Consider the following 25428-nt stretch of genomic DNA (forward strand, 5'->3'; position numbering starts at 1 on the left):
GACTGGGGGCGGGCAGGGGGGGGGGGGGGTGGAGTACCTGGACAAAATTCCACGATGACACCAGGAAAACTCCACAAACATGGCTGAGTCTTGAATACTGGTCACAGACATGGGAGACAACAGTGCTAACCACAGTGCCACCATGGAGGCCCCAACAGAAAAGCATTTGAATTTTAGGTGTCTTTGTCATGCCTGATAGAAATTAAGGTTACAATGGATTTAGAAGGTGGTGTTGGGACACAGTAGTATTACATAGCTAATCATTGCAATGCTAAAGTGATTGTTTGACAGGGCCATCTTGGATTAAACAATTGCTGTTTAATATACACTATATGGAGTATTGACACACCTCTTAATCATTGAATTTGTGTTTTATTCAAACCCAGGTGTACAAAAACAAGCACATAGCCTTGCAGTCAGGTTTACAAACATTTCTGAAAGCAAGCGTCATTCTGCAGAGCTGAGTGAATTCAAGTGTGCTGCTGTTCATGAAATTTCTTCCCCGCTAGAAACTTCATGGTCGCCTGTAAGTGGTATTATAGCAAAGTGGAAGAACATGGACATCAAGTAAGAGAGCAGGGCTGCTGAGTGCTGAGGCTCATAGCGTGTAAAAGTCTCCAAAGTTCTGTTAACTAAATAAGTGCAGAGTTCCACACTTCCTCAGGCATTAACCCCAGCACAAACAGTCACGGAATGGGCTTCATTGGCCAAGCAGCTGCATGCAAGCCTCACATCGGCAAGTACAATTCCAAGTGTTGGATGGAGCGGTGTAAAGCATGGCCACTGCTGGACTCTGGAGCAGTGGAAACATGTTCTGTGGAGTGACAAATCATGCTTCTCTGTCAGGCAGTCTGATGGACACCTCCTTAGTTCCAGTGAAGGGAACTCTTAATGCTTCAGCATGCCAAGACTTTTTATATAGGTTCAATATGTCAAAAGTTATGGAATTTGCTCAGCTTTGTTAATAGTGTCTTTTGGAAATATGAGATTTTACTGCTATGCAGCAGTTTTAATTATATGCTTGATTATATTTAATTAATTATTTGTTGAAGGAAATCGAGAGTCACCTACTGGAAGAATAAAGCCGCTGTTAAAAAGAGCACTTTTCAAGTCGCAGGCATTAGTTAAGCTGATCTGGCTCCCATATGAGGACACCTTGCTGGTTTTCCCCTCCCTTCTTAGGTGGGATGATGCCAGTCTTTTCTCTGTTGCTGGGGGTTACTGGGTGGCATTCAGCCATCTGAGTGGTAAAACTCATCCTCCCCTTGGGAAGGGCAATGCAGCTGATTGTACCAGATGGGAGGCCTTTCTGCCTTTGATCTTATGCAAATTTGTTGGTACTCTGCAGGAAATGGCTTAGAAATTAAGCCTCTGGCCACGTGTACTCTTATTGTGAGAATAAGCTTCAATTAGTGTGATCAATACAACAATTATGTGACAACTGTTCATCAAGCAACTGGATATTATAAATGTGTGATTAAACTATTACATTTTAGATGGACAAAAAATACAAAGAACACAGGATTATTAGGGCTCAAGTGTGAGTAATTTGCTTACAATCTTAGGTCCCAATGACTGTAAAATGAACTAAAGTGCTAATCAAACTTAAATCATATCTGTGTGGGTTTCAATGGTTTTGCCCCTTTTGTCAGGTCTTGGAATGTGCCAAGTTGGACCTAATGCTTGTTGTAGGACTGACCCATTTGCTAATTCAGTTCAGCTTATTGTTCTTTATTTTGGTCAATGGCTACAACGTTTCACAGTTACATGACTTGTTCAGTAAACCCTTTCTGATCTCCTTCTCCAGCCAGTGCAGTTCTGTGTTTCATCTACCTCTCTCTCCTCTTAAAGTAACTCTCTCATTCTTATCCCAGAGAGTCATCAGGAACTGTTCCAGATGAACGAATCCGCTGGTGCACGGCACTAATCTCATCTGGCTAGTGCCATAAGAATGGGACAGTGGATTAGAAACACCCAAGCTACCATGTTCCCTCTCTTGCGCCTCCCTTTAACCTTTGCTATGCGCATTTTGAGCGTGATTATGGGTTTGCATGTGCCAGCACCATGTGAAAGTCGGGCCGGTGCACGTAGAGCTCGGAGAAGCTCCTTCAAGACTCTCGTCTTTTCACAACCCTTCCAAGAGTGGCAGGAATTGCTAAGTGCCAAGCTCTATAACACTTCAGCACAAGGACCGGAATGCTTCCGGGGTAATTTGAGGAGAGGATGGATGGTTATTAATTATGAATTTCTGAAAATAGTTCATGGCTACTGTCAAAAAGGAAGGATAGTACAGTACATCCTAGGCAATTCATTCCAATGCTGTCTAGCTCATTTGCCTATAACTTAAATAATGATTACGGTATTTCCAGGCAATCCTTAGAGTTAATGTTGCGTTTAAGGGCAGCTTGGTGGCTCAGTGGGTAGCGCAGCCTCTTCCGGTGTCTCAAATCCTACCTCTGTCATGTGTTTCTAATGTTTGCATGTCCTTCCTGTTCTTTCTGCTACAGGCCAAACACAATCAGTCAGGCATCTCTAATATTGCCCATAGTGTGTGAGCCCTGCGATGGGCTGGCATACTGTCCAGGACCGGGCCTTGTCTTGGGCCCGTACCTTTCTGGGGTTAGCTTCGGGATCTACATGTCCATGCATTTGATAATCCATTATGAAAACGCATGGATGGGTATCGTACTTAGGCAAGGTTTGTCTGGAAAGGGAGAAGAATGGACCTGGTTTCATTTGAGTCTGGATTTACTTTGGGGCGGATGGGATACGGTTCAAATTCTCTACATCAAGCAAAATTAGAGAGCTGTACATGTGCTAATTAGTCCATGGCAAGACCAGAGGCTGATGGATGCTCATTTAAAAAAAGACCCATCACATGCAAAAAAGCTCGTTGCTCACAACAGAAGGAGTCTGACATGCAAATTTCACTGTTGGAATCCTTTTTAAGAGAAAAGCTGAAGTATTGAATAAGTGTAATTTGCTATAATGTAAATGTCTGGAACAATAAACACTCAAAGCCACCATTGTGCCGCTAAAATAACTGCAGCTACTTCATTCAACCGTGTCCTCATTTCTTTCAGATATGGGAAGAAAATCCTCTATTACTCCATGTCCAAATTTTTGACAGTGTAAACAATTCAATGTCAGACACCCAGTTGAGTTGACTGTGGGTGTCACCAACTAAAAAACTATTCTTTTATATCTCATTATATATCTATCTTCCTGAAAAATCCATCCACCAAAATTCTGTTTATCCTGCCCTGGGTTGCAAGGGGGGCTGCAGCCTATCCCAGCAACATAGGCCACAGGGCTGGGGTACAACCTGGACAGGATGCCAGTCCATTTCAAGGCACATAAGTTCATATTTTTCCAGAATATCAGTTGCATAGGATGAATGAAAACTGTTTTAAAAAGTATGCAGCTAAATAGAATGTAGATATAGAATTGTGTTTTGCACAAGGGTCAGTCAAGAAGTGTGACTTGGTGTAAATTAAATTTGTCAAATCTCATCAATGCCATTGGCAGATGTAGCATCATTAGGCATCAAAATTTATGGGCTATAATAAGATTACATGGATGGCTTCCAAAGCATGGGAAGGGTGAAAACACCTCACACCACCTTTTAATAAGTCCAGCTCTCCCTGTATCGGGAGACTGATTACATGTCCAATATGCATTATAGATCATGTTTAGACTGTAGTGACTGTAATTGTCATTACTTCTCACCCCTTTGAGTTTCCTGTGACCCGGGACCCAGTTGGCTGATGGATTTTGTGAGAAGACAGAAGTCAGAATGAATTAATATTGGAAGAAGAAGAGAAATTAGAGACAGGAACACTGCAGATCAACTGCCCAGAAATGACCAGCACTTACCCAGAAATCATGTCACAGCTAGATTCTAACAGGCAAGAACAACTAACACTCTTCGGGCTCGTGGTAGAAATGGGAAACTGTAAATGTGAACAATTTTGAATAGACTGGGAGCCAGAGAGCAGGGAGGGGCTGTAGATGATGGATAGAGTGACCAGTACCTGACACCCGGACCTTGTGGCATTCTGGGAAGGCAAGCTGTCAATTTTAATCATACTCTGACCCAAATGGATAAGAAATCATTTACGTAAATGAATGAACGTTGTGTGAGTTTATGAATGGTCTACAGGGAAGAACAAGTCAGAATGCTGTAGGATGCATGGGGAAAATGACATGTACTCACATTTTTAATGCATGAATTTTTTTGTCATCTGTGAATTGAAATGAGATTACAGTTTTTGGTTAATAAAAAAGGTTGTTAGGTAATCAACCACCCGCCCAGTGTTTTCCTGCAGAATAACACAGGTCAGATCAGTTTCCTGATCTAATTCTAATGAGGACGTAGCCAGTGGTAAAAATGGGGACTTTCCCCAGTCCCAAGAGGGACACTGCAGTGACATCATTTAGCAAAGTTAACTGTAATATTAAAGGCATAAACAGCTTTTTTTATATATAAAAAAGTTCCAATTAATGGTCACATCAAAGCTTGCCCACTAAAGTCACGGGAACCGTATTGAATTCCCAGAAATATACATTTCTAGGATTATATTCCTGAAGTTAATAATTAAAGTGAAACCTCATAATTTACTGTTGATCAGACCTTGGTCCAGAAGTAAAGAACTTTTAAAATGATTTGCAATATCGTTGCTAGCCTACCTAGAAACATTAGCTTTCCTATTTGATCTGATACAATGATAATTAAACATAATTTATTGACATACAAATTGATCTAATATAGAACCAATGGTGCTTTTTGAGAGTGATATTAATACCTCTCTTTATCTGACCCGTCTTGTACATCATACAAAGAATATATCAAATTATTTGTTAATTTGTCATGATTTTAACCAAATTTATTATAGAACTGTGCTGTCAAATTAATTCTAGCATAACCCTGCCTACTGTAGTCAATGTGAAAGAAATGAACATGAAACCAATTCTGAATAGACTGGGAGCCAGAGAGCTGGGAGCCGCTAGACGAGTGTGGATGGGGTGACTGGGATCAGACACCCGGGCCCATTGCATTCTGGGGAGGGGGTCAGAGAGAAGCCGTCTCTGATTATAAATTCCAGGCAGATTAGACAATCAGACTGGTTCTTTCTGAAGGAGGTCGTCAGTTATGTCCTATAGCATTTACTAGCCACAGCCATGAACAGCATCCCTGGAATAAGCAGTACAACCACAGTGGGCACAGGGCGGAGGTTCTTCTCTATGTATTTATATCTATATCTTTATCTATAAGCCTACATTTATATATACTGTATATTTTCATAAGCACTCAATCTGCCAAGAGGAAACAAAGCTGACGATTGCATTAAAAAAGACACATAAAACATGACAATATATATATATGCATATATGTACATTGACATTCAATTAACTGTTATGTTGTGTGTGTGTTACTGTATATGACTTGGCGCTTCCAATCTTTCCCAGTCTATTGTCATATGTGTTGCTTTGTTCATTGTCAGGCATGTGCACTGCATTCCTCATAGTGTTTTGACTAACATATGCAATTGTGTCATATTTTCTTCCCATTAGAATGGAGTAGGACATTGCTGTTGACCCCATCTTGTTTCCCATGAGACAGATAGATAATGGGGAACCAAAGCAAAGAGCAGCTCACTGCAAAGGCACCTACAGAGCTGAGGGTGACAGGCATGTAACCGTTTTGCTATGGATGTGTTCAGACCAAGGACCTTCTAATCAGGAGCACAGAGGCTTAGCTAACTGAGCTGCATACGACCTCCAACACCCACCTAAAAACATACATAGCTGGTCATTAATACACACTCGAAATTAGGGGTCAGGTTTACTGTTGCATGACAAGTTTTGAAGTCTATCATACTTGCCACATACTGGCACCCAGACAAGTCACCATATGTTCTAAAAAGCTACACTGTTATAATAAGCTGGTCACTACATAAACTTATTGGCTTTGTGTTAAAATACCACATGATCAAAGAGAGGTTGATGTGAAAAGGAACCTTATTGAAGTTCTTGGAGAGGAACCAGTTGCTTTGCCTTAAAAGATCAGCAGGTTTTTGGCCAGACCTCAGATTTCCAGTCGCTGGAAATTTACAAATGTTGCTCTTACTTTACAACAATGGTTCTCTAATCGAATATAGAATCTATAAATAATAGTACCGTATGCAGATTATTTGACCCATTTTAAGGTGATTTTCAAAAGTAGTAAAATAATATTATTAATAATTATTAGTGAAAATCCGTTTCACTGCTAGAAAGTTAAAAAAAAAAAAATCCTGATGTGCCGTTGCAGGCAGTATCATATCAAAATGATGATCTATTTCGCGTTAAGGCCTATTTCATATTTTGTTAAATTAACTAGTTTTCTCTTACCTGTACTTTAGTTAATCCTCTTTCTACAAAGGGAAATATTCTGACAAAATGACCAGTTGATAGAATGGAACTAGTGTATGTGTACGACTATGCTTTATATAGTATAGTACCCAATCAAATAGTTTATACTTGTTTCTAAGCTTGTTTATTTTTGATTTAAATTGGGGGTTCTTTGGAACTAATAGAATTACGTCACCCATGCTCCTGTGGAAATATGGATTTTTTGAACAGTTCCAGGTTAGACATTGTCACAAGACACAAATCAGAACAAACTCTTTCCAGACAGGTTTCTGTCGTATATGAGGTGTTTAAAATCGAATATCATTGTAAAATAATTATTAACGAATGGATAAACAAATAATATGGACTCTGCTGAGTTCTTTAATGGGTTGTCCCAAGCACCACTTATTCTGGGCAGATTCAGTGGGCATAATGGGTTATTTATTGAAGTGCTGATTTAATTATTTATTTTCATTATTGTTACGTCATTCGTTATTCGCCCATTATTCTCCGCCGAAGCTGCAGCACGCACCGCCGTTGAGGAGGGCGGTTTCCAAGCCGCCGGCGTTGGGACCCAGCGGCCGCGCCGACCACGCATGCAGAGGCTCCCCGGCTGAAGCACAGACAAAGACACTGAGATCGTCTGGCTCTTCTGCAGCATCCACACCCTCCCGGATCAGGCGCTCCGGTGAGTACGCTAGACACATTACATCCACCCGAAAGGCAATTCGGACGTAAAATGACAGCAAAACATCACCGATTTTAAGCGGTCTTAGAAATGCCAGTGAATTATTTTATGTCCTTGTGTAAGGTCATTCATTGCGGGAAGAAGAGGCTCCTATGGAGGAATGAACTATCTAATGGAGCAGGTGGTTGGAAATACGCGGCTTCCTATCCATCCAATTTACTGAACTTTTAAATGCCGCGTTCCTGTAATATATATTTGAAAATTTGGTCTTCAGAGCTACGGTCATTGGCATTTTTACAATAAGAAGAAATTAACTTTATTGACTGAAATGCATCACCCTTAAGGCTTGACAAGGTTTACACGTAGATCAGTCTGCAGCCACAAGCCATTTTAAAGGAGTCAATTCAGTGTGAGACACCTGGAGTGTTTATGTAGAATAGGAGCAGTGAGTTTCTTCAATCCAGATAATGGAAGCTGTGCTTGTCACAGGTCCAGCCTTGAAATGCTGTAGCCCAGTCAAAGTGTCCCTGTGACACAAAAGAACAAGGTACAACTGTTCTGCGTGTGTGACGGGAGGGATCCTGCATGTCAGGGAAAGCCTGCTTCCTCTGCCGACTGTCATATCTCGAAGGTGGTCTTGTTTGGTAGGGAGCAGCAGGGCTATCTGCCTGAAACAATGGGATGTCAACCCCCCATCCAGGGGCTGGGTCAGCGTGAATTACCTCTACCCAGAGGAGCAGATGGGCTTGAGAATCTCAACTCTTCCTGTCTCACTCCCTGCAATAACCCCCCCCCCCAAAAATGAGGGAAAGCTCCATCTCAAGGTGCAGTGTCAGCAAGACCACCTCCCACAAGACCCTGAAATCTCGCAAAACTAGGAGCTTGTAAATATAAATGGCGATATGTGATCCATCTGAAAGTCAGGAGAGTGTTGGAATATGTAGGATATGCTGTAAATGACCGGCTTTGATTGCATCGTTGATGGCTTGCTGAGCTCTTTTTGTCTTGAGAAAAATCTGGCTCCTGTAGCCAGATCCTGTAGCCGAGTTGCCGAAGGTCTGATTTCCACCAGCTACGCCTGTGAGGTGGGCGTTCTCAGCACGTCGCTCATTGTGACTGAAAAAGCCGCCCTCAGTCCAAGACTGCAGTCCTGGATGTTCCCCCAGGCTACCTTGGAAGGCACTGAATGTCGGAGATGGCAGCCAGTGCGTTTCAAGCTGAGGAGCTGCACTGGAGCCTGGTGATATTTAGCAAAAATATGAACGCAAAAATAAGGCGTAGCTGTGTGTGCCGAGAAAAGGCTGAGCGGCGTGTTCTGGCTGTGTCTTGGAAACCGTTTATCTGAAACTTGATTTTGTGTCAGCGATTAGCGACGCGCTGGTCTGAGCTGTATCCAGTTTTCTCGCTCTGACATTTCAGTTTCCACCTCACTGCCCTTCTGCACAGAATCAAAAGATACTTTTCTTGGTGTCAGACCCAAGAAAGAAAGACAGGTAATACACTGGCAGTAACGGTTCTGGTTTGTTCGATGAAAGAACCAGCTTTACCTAACTGCATGGTTTTGGTTTCTTTCAATTATGACAGTTATCTGGGTTTTTTGGGAGGAGATGAATGGAATAAACTCGGAAAAAAGATAAAACGCGATGAAACGAACATAAATAACCAATTGAACCTGTCAGAAATATTTTTATATAGGAAGGCGGAATTCAGCCAGATAAAGCTGGAGAATTCCATTGACCACAATAATCCACCAGTCTTAGACCATAATCATGCTTATCTTTTGGATATGACATTGAATTGTAAATCTCAGTGCACACACAAATTAATTAATAGGCAACTGTGGTCCCTAACGCAGTGGCTTCCAGCTTTGAATCTGGAATCAGAATGTTCCTACTGATTTTCGCTTCAGCTCTTAATTAAGTAACCTTCACTAAGCTTGCCTAATGGCTGCATACCATCATTCTACCTATTTTAAAGTAAATCTTCAGCTCCATGTATTTTTTCCTATAAAGTAAAACTGAATACGTGTTTATCTAAACCCATTTCTTTTGCCCAAACTTATCCCTTTGAACCTCTAACAAAACAAGCTAACCCCCTGAAAAAAAATTGCTGGTTGAACTGTTTTGATTGGCTTGAATCTGCCATTTGATGTCTTGATTGGAATCACCAAAAAGTTTGCAGGAAACAAAACTAAGCACATACATTACGCCTCTAGTACCAAGGTTCAAAATCATTGCATTACAGGACATTGTAGTTTTTTTGGAGTCATGTGACTCGGCTGAGGGATTGTGGGACGCTGCATTTGCATATCAGAATAGCAATATAAGGGTAATCAATGGTCCAGTTTGCTTATGCACACATCCAGTCATGGACTGACAAAGATCCTAGATACAGGATATTTAAAACAGAAAATTCACTCCATTGAGCTAAATCATATTTAGAAATAGCATATTAGCTTGTGAATCTCGGGCACTCTTAGGCTATTTGGTGATGTGATTTTTTTTCCTTTCGAGAGCTTCAAAGTAGAATGCTACAAATTTACAGCTGTTTTCACAATCCAGACACGACGATAGGATGGCTTGCATATTATTTGGAATTTTAGCAATTCGGCCCTTAGTGTGGAAACGCCCCCTTCTGCACAAGGAAAGGACACTGTGCAGGCATCACATTCCAAATGGTTTAAACTATTTCAGTCTAGGTTCTGGTTCTGTGGCTCTGCCAGGACCTCTTTGGTCGGGTTCTGGCACAGACCCATGTCAGCCCTTCAATCTGTGTCTGTAACTGATATCAGGTCTTTAGCTTCCTTCCACGACTCCTAAATCATGAGCCTTAAAGGCACAGGATTGGAAAAGAAAACAGTTAGTAGTTGTGGGGCAGTGGGGAGGGCCTGCATTTTGTCTTTTATCCTGATCCGCAGATTGTTCTGATGTCCAGTGTACAGTCTAAAGACTGTCCGGAGAATGTCCGTGCATGTATGCCAGAGACCCAGACGCATTGGGCGAGAGAGAAAAAGACTGGTTTGTGTTTGAAAGGAGCAGATGTTTGTGGAGAGAGTCTGGCTTGGCTACTACTTTCCAAAGCATAGAGTGTTAGACTTTGCTCATTCTGCCTGGGGGTGGGGGGGGCGGACCCCCTATTCACTCTTTGTGACTGAAGACAGGGAAAATTAGATACCCAGTATTCTCAAAGAAAATTTTGAAATACACTTTCATTGCTGTTATTGTTATTATAAGTTTTGGTGATTAAAGGATTTGTAGATAAATACATCTAAAATGCCAAGAAAATACTTTGGTTGTGGGAGCGCCATCTTTTCTGTAAAGACACCATAAAAATGAATCCCTCACAATTCGACAAGGCTGGGAGTAATACAGATATTATTATTTTATATATGCAACCTTTTTCCGTTTATACAGCTGGATATATACTGAAGCTTTCTGGGCTAAGTGCCTTTTCCTGAGATTTGCAATCCCCTTGCAACGGCATGACTGAAAATCCAGTTCCTTAAACATTAATCTATTTTCTGGCTATAATGCTGTCGATTTAACTCTGTACGAACTTCTGTAGTTATTTGAGTTGCTGACATAATGAAAGATGGACCTGTTTGTTAATGTTAAACCCAACTGCAATTTGGCTGTTTTTAAGTAATTGCCATACTGAAACTGCACTGCATAACATGTTCGGTAATGCAAATTTATTTATTTATTTAATCAGGACTGACAAATATGTAACCTGTGCTATAATCCGTTTACAGATGGCTGGGTTACTTGCATTGCTATTTCATGAATATGGTAGCATAAAGACAACAGTCTTTCCATCATCAGTAGCAGAATCTGGTTTTACAAAATCGACGAAATCTGCAGAAGCTTCTGCTTCGGTTGGTTCACTAAATAACCAGATCCTACTACTGATAACAGCAGATAACAAAATACATATTTCGCTCAGTCAAATGCCTTTTCTGCCTTTTGAGGTTTGCTGCCTCTTTTCCAGATCTACATATTTAACAGGCATTAAGACTGACTTTCTTTGCGGTTTATATGAAATGGACTCAGTCGATACCAGGAGCTCTAACTGTAAGCAAGGGGCCAAACACACTTCATCTCAGGAAATCGTATATTCCCCTGGAGGAAACACCCAATCCTTCTCTGTAGTGTCCATGAGCACCGGAAGGTTTTTTGAGCAGTGCTGGCATAGGTGTACAAAGAAATCTGACATGTGTATAGTATATATATTAAATGCTACTCAGATCTTCTTGTAAGCCTTGGCCTTCAGATGGTTGGTCTGCAACGGGTAAATCTCTCTGTGATACTGTACGTCTTTGCTTTCTTTAGTTTCAGCTGTCGTGAATGTTGGTGTTTGTCTAAAACGTTATTGTAGTAGCCAAGTAATCTGATATCTGGCCATATCGAGTTGTTTGGTTGGCTGACTGAACAGTATTCTGGAACACTGTAACTGGGAGACATGCTGAAATTGTTATAAGAATTTGGTTATGTACCAAGGATAACTTTATGATGATTTTTCTTAAAAAATAAACTAAAAATGAAATAAGCCTTTCACTTTACGAGATTATGAATGTATTTTATTACTTGTAGTGGTATGGCGGCACTGTAGTTAGTACAGTTGCCTCACAACTCTCAAATTTAGCATTCAGTCCCCTGCCCCAGTTCCATGTATGTGGAACTGACATGTTCTGCCTGTGTCATGGTGGGATTTCTTCCGGTTACTCCAGATTGCCCTCACAGACCAAAAACATACAAAGGTGCATAGGAGATTCCAAATTTCCCAAAGGTGTGACTGGTTCATGAGTGTGCCCTGCCATGGGTTGGCGCCCTGCGATCGGTTGACGCCCCATGCTGGGTTGTTCCCTGCCTTATGACTGTAGCTTCTGGCATAGGCTGCAGACCCTGCATAGGAGAAGTGGGTATAGAAGATGAATGTATGGATGGATTTTGCTAGTATATCCCTAAGCTCTGTGGGTTCAGACACAGTGAGCATGGTCTCTTAACCCCCCAAAATGCTTCAGGGGAATTGACCCTGGGCTCCGATCTGATGTACATTCATGTATGTGCATATGTCTCATAGGAGAGCAAGATTCCAAAGCACTTGTATAAATGGCAACAGACCTTGGAAACAACCCAGGATGGGGCACCGACCCACTGAAGGGCACACTCACACACCATTCACACACATAGACAGCATGTTCTTGGTCTGTGGGGGGAAAATGGAGTATGCAGAGGAAACCTCAGTACTGACACAGGGAGAAAATGCAAACTCCTCACACATGGAACCGTGGCGGAGACTCAAACTCTGGTCCTAGAAGAGTGAGGCAACAGTGCTAACCACTGCACCGCCATGCCGCCCCCATCATAATAGTTATTATTATCAAAAACAATAAGAATATGTCTGTTTCTTTTGTAGATTTGGACCAGCAGTGACAGCAGTACAACTGCCGTAGGCGTCCCCTTCTCCTCTTGCCATGGACCAGGACTTCGGCCACTTTGACGAGCGGGACAAGGTGTCCCGGACCCCCCGGGGGTCCCGTGCCAACGGGCTGCCCAGCCCCACGCACAGCGCTCATTGCAGCTTCTACAGGACGCGCACGCTGCAGGCGCTCACCAATGAGAAGAAGGCCAAGAAGGTGCGCTTCTACCGCAACGGCGACCGCTACTTCAAGGGCATCGTGTACGCGGTGGCCACCGACCGCTTCCGCACCTTCGACGCACTGCTGGCCGACTTGACACGCTCCCTCTCCGACCACATCAACCTGCCACAGGGGGTGCGCTTCATCTTCACCATCGATGGCTCCCGCAAGATTATATCCATGGACGAGCTGGAGGAAGGTAAGTCGTTTGCGCTTGGGGTATCTTGACAGCCTGCAGGGAGGGGGAGGGGGTGGTCCTTCAACATTCCTGCCTCCTAGGGCTCTAGATATTTCCCATGATTCCTTTTCACGAAGACTTTCATCAGAATTCTGAGATGAAAATGGTTTGGTTGGTGGGCCACCAGTTCCCCATGGAGATCTCTATCTACTACTAGTCCAGCCTGAGGAATTTTTATTCTTCTCATCTATCTCCTGTCATTGTCTGGTTGCACAGTTTGTTTATGCACACATATGTACTGTAAAGAACTCTGGGCAATTATTATGGGCAATACACAGAGCTGACATTGACCTCATCTGAACATAAAACTACAAATAAAATACAAAAAACATTACTATATCTATAGCAATACAGGTCTATAAAAATGTTTTGCTGTATTTATGACTCTTAAGGTAAGCTTGAGTCTAAGGTCCTATTATTGGCTTCCATGTTGGCCCCATGACAAAAAGAGGCCTGTTTACGTAATTGAGTACTTTGAAGGTGGTGCCAAATGACATTCCCATTGAGAACCATTAAATGTTACATAGTGCTGATTGGCCTTAAATAAGAAACACATGCTTCCACTAACTACAGATTCAAAACTACATTAAGTGGGAGAATCTATATAGGATCAATGATTCACGACTGACAGGTCAATGTGTCTTCTAATAGAAGGTTATGCCAATTTAGTTGGTTATCATTGTAGAGCTTGGCAGTTTGGTTAGTGACCAGATCTGTCAATGGGTGCAGTTCCAGTGCAATAATCCGTTTATGCTCTGGACGCCTCTCTGCCCCATCGCGGGGGGCGGGGCTCACACGACAGGCAAAGAGCATCACCGGTTCATTTGAACAGCACGTCATGCTAGCATGTAGCAGCAGCCCCGCGAAGTCACGGTAACACTAAGGCAAGTACCCTTTAACAGCGGAACCAATTCGAACCCGCAGCCTCACAGCCACGAGGTGTAATGGCTGCCCGCAGAGTCGCTATGCCACCCGGCTTTGTTTTAGCAGATGGGCTTCTCCCCGGCCATATTTTAGGGGGGATTAAAGTGAGGGGCTTCGAGCCAGAGGTCCCTGGCCGGCCGCTGGGCCAGAGCTGGCAGGATTTCTGCTGGAGGGTCAGGCCGTTGCGGAGTTCACCAAGTTCACGCCAGTCACGGCCATTACTGTGGTTTTTTTCGGTTTTTATAAATGACTGAAGTTATTAATGAATGTTTTATTAGTTACAATCATTGTTGGTTGCCCTTGATCTATGTTTTATGCTTAATGAATTGTTTTTCTTTCATCAGAAATACAGTGATTTTATATATTTTTTTTAACAGACAGTGACCTGAAGTTGCTTTCGCAGTCATGGAAGCCTGTAGCTGCACGCCTGTAGGCACTGTGCACACCCTTAGCATTTAGATTTATCATTTAAAACAACGTAATATTCGTTTTTACGTAGGGCCACCTGCTTCTGGGTAAAATATGAATCACGTGTGATTTTTTTTCCCTTCACAATAAAGATTCTGTGTTCGCACACATTCTCGTGCAATATATTTCTCACTTTATGATTATTTTGCATTATATACTGTTGTTATAAAGACGGAACCAAAGATAGGTCGAGATGCACAAAATATCGGTTAGCATACCGATATTGCTGGCTGATATTAAAGGTTTATCAAAAATCAAAGATAGCAGCATTGGAGTTAAAAACCCCACAGTAAAATACCAAGATGATTGAATTGAATGATCAATCAGTTTCCATAGTGGAGGACGAGGGATTTATTTGATGAGGGATTTATTTGAGTCATTCACCACTCGTAAGGGATCTACATGCGTATAATTCATTATTAAATCTGACCCGTAGATCGACAAGTGGCTCGGAGGTTAGCTGGTTATCTATATCGGCGGTATTACACAAATATATATCAGTTACGGGTATCGGTCAAAATGTCCACATCGGTGTGCCACTAACAATATGATCTTCACTGAAATGGGGCCCTCACATCTACTCTGCAGAACAAACTCATTTTCAAGTGCAAGAAATGCCGAATATAAAGCTAAACACCTGTCTTTATAGCCCCTCTTTGTATCATGTGCTGTAATGCAATTCTGCAACAACAGACAGGTTGAGGGTCGGGCGGGGGAGTTGACGTAAAATCCTGCATGTGCCCCTTTTTTGCAGCAGTGTTTTGTTCCAGTTAAACCAGCGTTTTGTTTTTAGCATCTCGGCTTGAGGCTGGCCTGCTGGCTCAGGCGGTGGTGGCACTGTAGCCTCACACCCCCAGGCCTGGGCATTTCAGTCTTGCCTCAGCTCTGTCTTTGTGGAGCCTGTGTGCTCTCCCCCATGTTGTCCTTTTCGTCTGGGTAGCCCGCTTTCCTCTCGCAGTCCAAGGACTTACGCTTAGGTCAGTTCGGGACAATGAATTGCCAACTGTGTGACCCCAGCGACCTTGACTATGCGATGGATGTTGCAGCAAGATGAAATCCTGTGGGGGGAAAATAAAGTAATAAGAGATGGGAACAAATCTTGTAGGGTATTCTTCTTGATTTATACTTTCTTAGAATAATGGGCAATGCTTTATATAAAGCAAACCTTCATAATGCATTCATAGAACATTCAGCACACCTTAATAACACATTTATGTTCATAGAACATTCATAAACAGCATGTAAGTATACCTTAACACCGTAACATCCCTTAACAGATTTAATATACGACTGACAGGTCAATAAATGTTCTATGAATGCATTATAAAGGCATTATGAAGGTTCACTAATGTAAAGCATTAATGGTTTAAATGTCAAGTTTACTGGGCCACCAAGTATATAAACCTGGGAGAAGAACTGAGGAATGAATGGAGTACCATCCATGTTACAGAATAAAATATGTATGTATGCCGTGCAGTTGATGGAAACCACAATATTCCCTGACATATTGGTCTGAAACTGAACATTTCAAAGACCAAAGGGTCCACTTGATTTCACTTTGATCTCTTAGTCTTCTGAATGTAGAAGATGTTACTATTACGTTATTAGCAAGCTGGCCCCTGTGCTGCATTTTTTTGCTGAACACTCAAAGAGAGTGTAGAAGTATGTAATTCACATTCCATATGTTTCAATCTAGTTGAATCTAAAAAAAACTCATTTTGTTTGATGGTTTTCAGTGGGAAGGAGTCCTTAAAGCCACATGCAGCATCATTTTTCCCACTTACATTATTGCATCCTAGATCAAAAGCATAAAATTATCAGTGCATATGTGATGCTAATCCATCCCAGACCAGCTATGCTTCCTAATTTAGCATTTTAATGTTTTTAGTTGCATTATCTATTTCATTTTTCTCATTCAAGAGTCTGAAAAAAAAAACACATTTTGTCCTTTTATAAGTATTTTTTTGTTATAAATTTAATGACATAGCATCTGCACATTTGATCAGTTAATAGAGTTATTGATGTAGAAATTTTTCAATATAAAAATAATTGATGGTAAAAACTACTTACATTAATTAAAAATATCAAATCTTTCCATAAAGCGATTTTGTCGTGTTTAGCCACTTGGCTCTTGAGCTGATTTGGGGCCTTGAGTCGCTGCTCTTCGCCTGGGATCTTGATACTCTTCTTCATGGCCCGATGCTGATGATGGACACTAATACAGGGTTAGGAGCAGAAGTCAAGGGGAATTACTGTCCTGCAGAGACACAGACGTCTTCCATTGCTTTTCTGGTCCCTTAATGCTATTGGCACGTCCTACCACACAGGACTGAAGCAGGAAAAGCCTGCTTGCCTGTTTGTTGCCCTTGTCAAATTCCACACTTGATGAATCACGGATATGTCAAGTCATTTGCTTTCTCCGGAACCTATAAAATCAATGCTTCCAGCTCCTTATTGTGTGGTACTAAATACTGCCTTTCCTTGCTCAGAGTGTTATAGGGAGGACTTAAGATTGATGTGGCACTGATTGTTGTGCGGTTTTGCCGCTCTGTAGAATCTACAGTAAGGTTAAGATGAAGGGGAAAAATCTCTGTATCGTCCGGCAGACTGCACCTTTATGCAGGACGTTTTTAACAAAACTTGCTAAAAACAATTCTGGTGAAAACTGGCCGGAAGTCAGTTGTAAATAGAATAAGGGGATTTTTTACTGGCAAAAACGGAATCTGATGCATCTGCGCATGATTAATTATTAGATGTACATGCATCATTTCATTTATCCATCCACTTTCTGAGCCACATAAAAAGGCACATGTAACACAGATCTCACCCACAGAATATGGACAGCCAGCCTGGCTTTAGTTCTCCGAATGCATTTTGATATGATAAAAGCAATAAATCGTGCAAAAATATTTGAATTATTATAAGGTTTGCTATCATTGGAAACAGATGAATGAGCTGTCGCCCTCTGTGTCACTGCGTATACTCTAGTCTCAATTAACTATATTTTTAATATTTCATGTTATCACCATTATAACCCATAATGGATAGTTTTATCATTACAATTGCTTTTTTTATTAAGTTGACAGTTTTAATTATATTCAGATTAAAGAGAAACATTGTCTGGAGAATGGTTTTCAGAGGCGCCATACTTTTGTGTATGTCGAAACATAAGCTTTTATGATTTTATTTTTTTAATTAGTTCAGCTCCGGCTGTTATGAATTAACATGTCCAAGCTGTGAGTCCAGCACACTGACCCAGACGGCTGAAACGGACGTGGGGTATTGTTGCTCTGTGTTAACGTCATTCTGGACAATAAGACACTACATCAGTCCTCAAAATGATGAAGAATGATGATAATGATGGTGATGATTATTATTATTGAATAAAGTAAAGTCAAGTAAAGCTTTATTGTACAATGGGTTCCTTCTGAACCCAATGTGCAACATTCATGACAGGACAGTCACTAAAATACTAAAGACAATTTAAATAGTGCAATATTCTTATTCTTATAATTATGTGTCCTGCTTTGCATGGGATATGTTGCTTCAGGCCCTCCTATGACTGTGTGATGGATGGATGGATGCAGTTGTAATAGTTGTAATATGTGGTATGTCACGCAAATCTCATAGTTTAAAATCCAGTTTAAGTGCTTCATACTTGCTAAAACAAGGTTGTCTTCATGCAACCATACTCAAAACATACCAGATTGCCAAGTCTATTTTAGACTTATGTGTCAGTTTGTGGAAGAAGATCCTACAATCCTAAAAATCCTAAATGATAGCAGCAATATCAACCAGCCACTGGAAAATGCTCCCTGTGAGACGAAAATCTCTGAATATATGTTGGTCAAATGCTTTCAGCTTTAATATTTGGCTTTAAAAATTACTTGGCTTTTTGTTTCGTTTCCAAAGTGCAGTAGTTTGGTAAATTACTGGAGTCGACTTTGTCATCCTAATCACATGTGTAATGACACAGTATCCAGCAAAATTGCATCGCTTCTGTCATTGGCCTTGTGTGCCATATGCTTCATCTCCTGTGCCGTCCTTAATTGGGCAGCCCATCCTTGCAACAGTTTGCCCATCCGACAGACGTCATTAACGGCTCATCCTGTTCCATTCAGACAATAAAACACGTCGTCCTCTTTCAGAAAGCGACCCAGACATTAAAGAGCGAGGAAGCAGGTGGATGGTTTGCGAGTCAGTGTGAGCTGCTTAAGGGGATGATGGACTTCCATGTCCCTCCATCTCCCAAAATCTTTGTTATGGTGCCAGGGTGCTGCAGGGTGCACACAAATGTTCCCTGGCCTATTTAGAAGGATCAGATGGAGCATATCTGCAATATGTCCTAAAAAAGCAAGTATGAAACTTCGCAACCATATTTTTTTATTATATGTTTCAATGGGACATTTAATTGATGTTTTACTGAATTGCTTTTGTTATTTTACATTTAATTGTGCATTGTCTGGGATCCCTGCCATAGGGCCCAGTGCTAACTACCTTCAATGATAAACCATTAATGAGTTACCTTTAAAGGGTAACAGATATTTCTATTTGAGTGAAAATACTCTTTTGATTTGGGCTTCAAGCACCTTTGAAGAACTTCAGGGTCTTAGGAACAAACCTGTTATACATTTTAATAAGGTAGCTGTAAAAACTGGCTAACTGCAAGCTGTGTAGGTTTTGTAAGTTAAATGTACTTGCTTAGCCACTAAAATTAGGTTATTTTGTTTGTGTTGCAGAGACTTGGCAGTTATTTGTAATTTTGTTCCATGTATTTGGATTCACATGGTGCCCATCCATCCATCTTCTGTACCCGCTTGTCCTATTCAGGGTTGTGGGGGGTCTGGAGCCTATCCCAGAGGCCACAGGCACAGAACACCAGTCCAATGCAGGGCGCACTGATACGCCATTTGGTGACGCCAGTTATGCCTAACTAAGCATGTTTTTACACTGGGGGAAGGGGACTGGAGTACCCAGGGGAAACCCCATGATGACATGGGGAAAACATGCACCATACACACAGAACTCCAGCAAAGACTCGAACCCAGGTCCCAGTGGTGTGTGACTACAGCGCTAGCCACTGCACCCCCATGCTCCTACACGGGATGCAGTGTTTGAGAATGTGCTTTATTTATCCCTAACAATGAAGAGACATGTGTAGATTATCTGAGGTTCAAATGCGACACTGTTTTGGTCAGTACATCACCCACGTTTCATGTTCTCCTTCACAGGAGAGAGCTACGTCTGTGCCTCAGAGAACTACTACAAGAAAGTGGACTACACAAAGAACGTCAACCCCAACTGGTCGGTGAATGTCAAGGCCTCTGCCACCCAGAGGGGCCTGCAATCGCTGGCCAGTGCCAAGGGGGTGAACGAGGTCAAGGAGAGCAAGGATTTTGTACGGCCCAAGCTGGTGACCGTGATGCGGAGTGGCTCCAAGCCACGCAAGGCCGTCAGGGTGCTGCTGAACAAGAAGACAGCGCACTCGTTCGAGCAGGTGCTCACTGATATCACCGAGGCCATCAAGCTGGAGAGCGGCGTGGTCAAGAAGATCTACACGCTGGACGGAAAGCAGGTAATCCATGGCCACATCACTCATGTCAGACCCCAGATGCACTTAGCTTCAAATGAGAAGACTCATTCACTAGCTTTAGCATTACAGGAAATGACACAGGTCGCTGCATGCATTAATGCAGGATAGACGATATGATTTCACATGGGTCACTGCCCTGCTAGTTCGCCATTTAATTGCATTTCTACCTGAGAAAAAGCACTTGAATAATGGCTTCAACAATAGAACCCTATGACATCAAACTGAAAATAATAGTCTCTTTGATTCTTTAGTCTCCCGACAATATGTCAGTGGCTGTATACTGTATAGAAAGTAGCTCTCTCCAGACCTACTGATGCATTACTGATGAAATCTGAATTTTGGGCTTTGTTAGCCCTGATCTATTACTTTTGAAACATTCATCACTGTTTTCATATACCTACCCAGCCACAAAGCCAAACAATATGTGAAGACATTGTGTACTTTTATGAAGACATTTTAAAGAGGAGGGGCGGCATGGTGGTGCAGTGGTTAGCACTGTCGCCTCACACCTCTGGGACCCGGGTTTGAGTCTCCGCCTGGGTCACATGTGTGCGGAGTTTGCATGTTCTCCCCATGTCGTCGTGGGGTTTCCTCCGGGTACTCCGGTTTCCCCCCACGGTCCAAAAACATGCTGAGGCTAATTGGAGTTGCTAAATTGCCCGTAGGTGTGCATGTGTGAGTGAATGGTGTGTGAGTGTGCCCTGCGATGGGCTGGCCCCCCATCCTGGGTTGTTCCCTGCCTCGTGCCCATTGCTTCCGGGATAGGCTCCGGACCCCCCGCGACCCAATAGGATAAGCGGTTTGGAAAATGGATGGATGGATGGATGGATGGATTTTAAAGAGGCATTATCTAAGACTCATTACTGTACACCTTAATTCATGAATGTGGAAGGATTATTTTAAATGAGGGCCGGCAACAATAACACTCAAGTAATTATATTAGTATATATCAGTGAAAACAAGGATATCTATGGTGATTTAAGGTAGTAAACCTTGGAAACACTGCTAATAGCAGTATCCTGCTTGGACAAGCAACACAGCAGCTAGTGGGGAGAAATCTCTAGAGCTGGGGGGCAACAGCCCAGTAGGGGTTGTTAATGAGGACAAAGAGGGGGGGGGCACAATTTATTTGAAAATAGTAGAAAAAAATACAATATTCGTAAAGCTAGGGCTGGGCGGTATCCTGTATCGAATTTTTACGATATATGGTTTTGAAAAAAATAGATATATCGGATGACACAATATCATTAATATCGATATACTTTAATTGTGCATAAATAAAGAATTTAAGATTAACAGAAACCAATAGTATTCCTTCCTGGGTGCGAAAGCTTTGGTTGTGATGTTATACAGAATCCCAGAATTCACGGTTAAAATCATTCAGTTATCAGTTGGGGGGAAAGGTGAAGAATCATCGTTATTTGGTTCATTTTGGTTTACAACATTAAAAACATAGAAACTTGCAATATGTTTTATTTTATTTAAGGGGGATATCTTAAAATGATGATCTTTTTAGTTTTTAAGCACATGTTTAATCTGTCACGATCAAGTGCGAGCAAAGCAGCGATCGTGAGGGTAGGCGAGCAAGGAACAGGCAAACAGGTCAAAGTCGGGGCAAAACTCAGGGTTTTAATGGGATCAGGAAACACTAGACGGGAGATACAGACACCTAGCCACAATGACGGACAAGGGAGACAAGCAAGACTAAGACTTAAATAGGACAAGACTGAGCAAAGTAATCGGACACAGCTGGAGACGATCAGGGAAGCACACGCGGGTAATCAGGGGGCGTGGCACACACGAGGAGCGGACGAGCCGGGCATGACGTAATGGTTGTCAAGCTTCTGATTTTAGAGCTGTTTGCCAAATAAGTTTTAGACTAGATAGTTTTTTATGCTCATTGACATTCACCTTCTGCTTTAAGAGCAACATTATTAACTTATTAAAAAGAGTGATAATGGACAGTGGAGCGAAACCTTGTTTGAGTCATGATGAAAAGAAATTACATTTTTTGACAGTGTAACTAAATGAAAATGTTTATGATTATAATTGCTAGTAATTTTTGTCATCAGTGCAGAATTCATACAAGAGAAATAATATCATAACCATTGTCCTTGGATGATAGAGGTCGAGAGCCACTGCTCTGGTGGAATGAACAGCAGTCCACAAAACAAATTTCTCCACTTAACTGCACCGTTATTGGGACACCTTGGGATATTGCCAAGACATAATCAAGGTTGATGTTTGCCTCTTCTGATTGTATGCTCTGTTGGGTTGGAATCCAGTCCTCCTCTCTTCATTCTCTTCTGGGTACTGCAATAACAGATCATCGTTTACTCAGCATTGGTCAGTTACCAATAAGGAATTAATAAGGCACGAGGTGTCTCTATGCAGTCTGAAGGTGGAGATTATTATATACTCAGGCATTTCAGGGCTCTTCCAATGCTTGTGTTCAGCTGTCACTGAAAAGAAATGGCTTACAGCTTTTGTGACATTGCATCTTCCCTGTTATTGATTAATCATCATGTGCTTACTTCCATGATGGACACAGCAGTGACTATAGAATCGCTGTGATTGGTTTAAATATAACTTGTTTGTCAGAGTTTTATTCTGTGTGATTTTCATGGGTTACGTAATTTACACTTTTGTTGTCAATTTTTAAAGAGCGTTGAAGCAAGATTTGATGAAATGGTTTAATTTTAGTTGCAATCCACTTCATTAACTTCAGTGGTACCTTCTGGCCTGGCTTTGTATTACGCAAGAACGTGTAGTGGTTATATATTATAAAACTGGCAGTATATCACATTTTCTTACAGGCATTCTTGCCATCTGTCGCTGAAATAAAAAGAGATGCTCTTGTAGACTTGGAATATTGGTTTAACTGGGATGAGTTACGGTGCAGTTGAGAGTCACAAGAAAATCATTATTTTCAACATCACCTTCATGAGTAAAAAAACAACTTATTATAATGTATCAATGATAGTCTCATTGTATCAACTTTGAGGGTATTCTTGAGGAATTACTCTGGTTTTTAATGAATCTGGACTATATCTAAGATAATGCAAGTCCTGCCAAGTGCTCAAGGTGCAGGGACAGATTCTGGTACAGGTTTAGCCCCCTGGGACAGCGATGAATCATCAGGTTGCTTTATATGGTTGTTCACAGTGGATGCCATTACGTAGCACACAGTCAATGACAGGATGAAAGGTCTGGCTTCCTTTGATGTCAATGGCGACCTGAGCTCACATAAATAATGCCCAATAGAGAGGATTGTCAAAACGAGTTCATTCTTTTTAGGCTCATCAATGCCATGGTAGGTAGGTTTTCAGGATCTAAGAATCATACAAAAAGAATTATAAGAACGAGTTTTAAATAGACACTAAAAAGCTATTTATAATGGCTTTTTAACTGATGAAACAAAACTGTAATCAAGAAAATGGGTGGTTTCCTACACTGAGTTTAGTTGTACCTTGTCACAATGAAGATGAAGAAATTCTACATCTATATATTCTAGTTTATTGCGTAGTAACTCGTACAGTGAAACTGCTGATCAGATGCTGATTTTGAAAGGATGATTCCTCTTACTCAGTGGAGGAAAGAGCTGTGTTACATGCAGCTGTATCATGTAACAGATTTGTGACAAAGTCCATTCATTTATCTCCCAAATGGTTATCCTGGTCTGGTTCACAGACAACATAGGGAACTAGGCTGCAGCATATCCTGGGCAAAATACCAGTCCAACAGAGAGCACATAAATTCACACACCAGCAATAGTACTGTACAGACAATTTAGAGATTCTTTGGTTCTCACATGTGCCCTCATGCTATCCTACATACATACAGTACTGTGAAAAAATCTTACGCAGTCAAAAAAATATGATGTTTAAATGATCTTCATGTTGGTGTAAAACTATAATATTGTGTCTGTCAGTGTGTCAGTTTAGCCATTTCAAAACCTCTCCCACAGTCACCCCAGTATTTGCGGCAACTGTCCAGTTTGCCCATTACCCTACCTCGACTGGCTAATCAATACCTCATTAATTTCTTTACAAATCCAGTTAATTAATTAATTGATCTGGTGGACAAATTAACGAACACACGGTGCGGTGCCCCCGAGGAGAGGTTTGGGAGCTGGGTGTTCATCTAGCCGTCCAACGAGATATTAGCAACTTATAGGAGACCAGAAGAAACTCTTGTTAGCTTTTATATTGTGTCGCTATTAATTTGCATATGTTCTAACATTAACTTGTGGGTTTTTTCTGAGCAGATATACGTTTACTACCCAGATGAATAGGATTAAACATTTTATTTGGCTGCCTAAGACTTTTACAAAGTACTACTTATACAGGTGGGAGTAAAATTTGGGATCAGAACCTTACTTAATGATCCAACAGCAGAATGATTACTCTGCTGGTGGGATTCAAACCAGCAACCTTCCAAAAACAGGACAATGCAGCATTTATTAAGTGCAAAACAAAAAGGCACTTCCCTACAGTATGTTGACTTTACCCCTCCACAGTTTACCATGGTAAGTTTGAAAATGACCTTTACTTGACCTCGAACCCTCAATCTTTTCAACTTGAAATGCAAACATGCGCGGATGTTTTCATGTTTTCACTTAAAAGGCCATTTGTTTTGCAGACTATTCACAGTACTTGCCTTTTAATGTTTGCAATGAGAGTGGAAAGAGCATTGATGGGCAGAAATGACCCCTGATGCATTTTGTTCTGTGGCGCTAAGAAGGAGCTTTTCATTGAAACGGACATGGTGCAGACCCATTTAAATGGGCTGCATCCTTGTGTTATCTCTGCTGCCTTCTGGTCTTGCCAGGTAGCTGTGAGTCATCAGTTTCTCACATATAATTGTGACATAAAGTTATTGTCCATTTATAACATGGTTGCACGACTTACTGTTGTTATAATGTCGACAGAAATATTAATATCTGGAAACTGTAGATATGAGATAAAGATGATATGAGATCTAATTGCTGAGTATTTTGACTAGGTTAATACATACATTGATCATTCATAACATTAAAACCACTGAAGGGGATGTGAATAGCATTGATTATCTCATTATGATGGCGCCTGTCAGGGGGGCCAATATATGTTAGGCAAGGCTGTTCTTGAAGTTGATGTGTTGGAAGCAGGACAAATGGGCAAGTGTAAGGATCTGAGAGACCTTGACAAGGGCCAGATTGTAATGGTTAGACTACATACAAAATGCCGGTCTTGATGTACCTGGTATACAAAAGTGGTCAGAGGAAGGCCAACCGGTGGAGGCAGTGTGATGCTCTGGGAAATTTTCTGCTGCAAGACCTTGGGTCCTGCCATTCGTGTGGATGTTACTTTTACATGAACCGCCTAACTAAACATTCTTGCAGAGCGGGTACACCAACTGAGATCGAGCATCTGTGGGACCTGCTGGACAAATAAGCTTGATCCATGGAGGCCACACTATGCAACTAACAGGATCTGCTGCTAATG

The 25428-nt window shown here is 41.6% G+C and overlaps 1 protein-coding gene across 2 annotated transcripts in view; it reads left to right on the plus strand.

Annotated features, from left to right (window-relative positions):
• Positions 1-6952: 6952 nt before the first annotated feature.
• Positions 6953-25428, plus strand: part of LOC125751086 (neuronal migration protein doublecortin-like) — a 42924-nt gene continuing 24448 nt past the window's right edge. For both annotated transcript variants that reach the window (XM_049029605.1, XM_049029606.1), the window contains exons 1-3: positions 6953-7081; positions 12497-12918; positions 19581-19924. In XM_049029605.1, the coding sequence (XP_048885562.1) occupies positions 12555-12918; positions 19581-19924 (708 nt within the window). In that variant the 5' untranslated portion in view covers positions 6953-7081; positions 12497-12554. The remainder of the gene's footprint in view (positions 7082-12496; positions 12919-19580; positions 19925-25428) is intronic.

This window comes from Brienomyrus brachyistius, chromosome 10, assembly GCF_023856365.1.
Source record: "Brienomyrus brachyistius isolate T26 chromosome 10, BBRACH_0.4, whole genome shotgun sequence".
Classification (NCBI taxonomy): domain Eukaryota; kingdom Metazoa; phylum Chordata; class Actinopteri; order Osteoglossiformes; family Mormyridae; genus Brienomyrus; species Brienomyrus brachyistius.